This window comes from Pinus tabuliformis, chromosome 8 (genome assembly GCF_031772625.1).
Source record: "Pinus tabuliformis cultivar Carrire ecotype Pingquan chromosome 8, CPIR1, whole genome shotgun sequence".
Lineage (NCBI taxonomy): Eukaryota > Viridiplantae > Streptophyta > Pinopsida > Pinales > Pinaceae > Pinus > Pinus tabuliformis.
The window spans coordinates 296,384,484-296,387,639 of record NC_142294.1 but is presented as its reverse complement, the minus strand read 5'-3'; the positions used below and the strand labels follow the sequence as shown (position 1 = coordinate 296,387,639).

The window sequence follows — 3,156 nt, the reverse complement described above, 5'->3', positions numbered from 1 at the left end:
TAACATAATTACAAATTAACAATAATATTAAATTGATTAAGCAACTTCCTGCTTGTGTTTCAAAATCATTCAATCACTGAAAATAACACATTAACTTAATCATAATTAAAAAAATTACATATATCATAACATAATTACAAATTAACAATTATTATTTTTATTAATTTGGATATTTTCCATTTATTAAATTCGATAGATCACCGTATCCATGAATAATGTAGTCTCATGGACATCCAAATTACCTACTTGATTGTTACTCTAGTGCCTTCAGACATTTACATTAAATTAAAACTTGAATAATTGTTATTTCTTGAAGTAATTATCCTTCATAAATAAGACAATCTCAACCTAATCTCATTACCCTGAACTGTGTGTCTAATCATATCACACCAGTTTTACACTGCCCTACTGAAATGAACCTACACGACAAGAAAAATAAATATGGTACACCAATACGACGACCTCAAGAAGACGTGTAGATGAGAGAGTTGATTTAATCACATAATCCTCTCCATCTGAGATATTTAATTTTTTTAAAAGGAGAAAATGGAGCCCAGAAGACAGCTACTTGTGTGATAATCGTAACTTTCTTTCGTCTGAAAGTTCCTTCGCAAACCTACGAAAAGCATTTAAATAATATCAATGTGAGTCAAACTGCGCAACAAAAATGCTTAAAATATTTTTCATTGATATCATCGGTACCTCTCACGGATAAATAAAATTTAAATGAGGTTGGCATATTCACCTAGTCAATGCATCTTTGTTAGTGCCTTCGTCTGCTACTGGCTCATACAGGCCAGTCTGAATATTTACTCTTGAAACAAGATCCTCCAACAGGCTTTTGCCTAAATTTACCAGGTTTCTCAGATTCGTCTTCGAGGAGAGAACGCTTGAACTTGCACTTGCCGGTAATTTAACCTGATTCCAATTATCCAATAGGTTAAACCTAAGTTGAATTTAAGATAGTTTTAAAGTAGATTTTAAGATTATTTCAGAATTCCATAAATAGAAAATAAATTAGTTGTGTGAACTAGTTCTTGAAAATATTTCTTAAATCTACCATCCAAATTATAAGATGCAACTTAAAACTCTTCAATATCCAATATATGCAAACAGTATCATATTATTCCAACCTGTAAACAACCCCCCACAATGGTACTATTTAGAAGAGGAAAAAGGAAGGGACCTGGATTCTTAGATAGTTCTTCTGCGATTTCGATGCTTGGAACACCACGCAGGAGACAATATCCACAATATCTGCACTTCCTTGCATATACATGTCAAGTAACGGGGTATTGCCGTTGTATGACAACCATTGAAGTACACCCCACTTTGCGGCCTCAGTAGCCTTGTAACTAACTGCCTTCTCTCCGGTTCCGAGAGAAACCACCAGAAACTTGCTGCTGTCCTGTTTAAAACAAATAGCCTCATCAGTCACTATAAGCAATTCTTGGTTGCATCAATCCACTTTAATATATAACTGACCCGAATTTCGGAGGAAGGCAGTGAGAAATCTGGATTGCCTGAGAGAGCCTCTCTAGTCACCTCGTTTATCGCAAGTAACGTCTGCAAAAACAAATTAGTTAACTTCTCTGTCACTCGCTACTATCATTTAAATTTTAAGATTTTTTGTTTATATAATTTACCAATTAATAGATCTAAACCTAACTATATATTACAAATTAACAGAAAATTTTGAAATCTGAAAAATACAGATTAATTGTTTAATTTGAGAAACACAAATTGATCGTTTAATCTCGCTCATGTCCTAAAATAAAATACTAGATTTCCTAAACATTACTTACTGGATTGGTTGCAGCAATTCCGCCATCAACGAGATTAAAACTTTCGGTATTTCCCGTGGAATCTTTCGTTTCAAAGTAATAGGCAGGAAGATATGTGGGAGCTGCTGAAGTTCCAATACAGACATCAGCCAAAAATGCATCTTTCAAGACCTGCTGTTTGGCCTGCAAAGAGATTTATGATATCATAATTACATTAACTCGGCTTGGAAACCATTTCTATTTTAAAATTATGTCAGAAAAAAGATTACCGCAAAAGTTGTGAATATTGCGGGTTCCTGAGACACGATGTCATATGCCGGAATAAGGACATTAGTTAGCGTCTCGTGCAATCGCGTATTCTTCATATTCAACTTGATGAGCTTGTGCAGGTATTCGCCCGAATATATGGGGCCAAAGAGAGCACGCAGAAATTCCAGGCAACCTCTGTCAATAACTCATTTTAATAAACATGGTTTTTGTTTCGAACATAAAAAAAATACAAGACAAGAATAAAATATTGGACTCTTACGAGTACTGTGGAAAAATAGAAGCAGATTCTTCTAAATAAAATTTTGTAATGTCCTTCGCAGCAAATAGAGGACGATTTTTTTCATTTGGAGCGGCTAACATGGCAGTGACCAATCCTCCAGTGCTTGTCCCGGCAATAACGTCGAAATAATCAGCTATCCTTACGTCTGGGCCGTCAAGTTCCTATTATAAATTGCCACAACTCAGTTTTTCAGATGTAATAATACCATATCCGTTGTTATTGAAGCTAATGTAACTTTTTCCAAATTGAACGTGGGTTCGATTAATCAATACCTGAAGCTTTTCCTCCAAGAATTCAAGGATAGTTGCTGGAACAATCCCTCGGACTCCTCCTCCGTCAATACTTAGAATTGTTATCATCTTTCCAGCAGATGGTGGGGGATTCCTGCAGGCCATAGCCATGGCTAGTGCTCGATGACTGTCAACTACTTTTATATAAACAGACGATATATTGAATGAATGAAAGCTGTTTATGAGGAATATATTTCCAAATATATTTCAGTGGAGAGGATGTAGTTTATGTGGGATTCTTTGAGTGCAGTATTTATAAATATCCATACCTGATCCAATTTAGGTAAATTATATGCTACAATTGGGACTTGAGGCTTCATCTTAGTCTTCACGTTATCAAAAATCAAAATAAAATAAGATAAATAGATTGCAGTTTAACAGGAAAATTCACGCAATCTTGTTTCTGAACTTGCTGGAGAAATGGCGCAATTGTTTGAACAAGAATATATTACTGTAGCTTCTTGTGAGACTGGTAGGTATTTGTATCTATTAGTGGGTTCCTATCAGAATTGAGAATTGGATTAAGTCGACC

General features: G+C 34.9%; 1 protein-coding gene across 1 annotated transcript; it reads right to left on the bottom strand.

The window, feature by feature from the left end:
• Window positions 1–262: 262 nt before the first annotated feature.
• LOC149235293 (patatin-like protein 2) lies at window positions 263–2,827 on the bottom strand. The gene is made up of 8 exons (XM_089461349.1): window positions 2,607–2,827; window positions 2,314–2,495; window positions 2,054–2,228; window positions 1,806–1,967; window positions 1,486–1,566; window positions 1,187–1,408; window positions 746–918; window positions 263–616 (listed from the first exon to the last, which is right to left on the bottom strand). The coding sequence occupies exons 1-8, from the start codon at window positions 2,733–2,735 to the stop codon at window positions 565–567; spliced, it is 1,176 nt and encodes a 391-aa protein (XP_089317475.1). The 5' UTR covers window positions 2,736–2,827; the 3' UTR covers window positions 263–564.
• Between the last annotated feature and the right edge of the window lie 329 nt (window positions 2,828–3,156).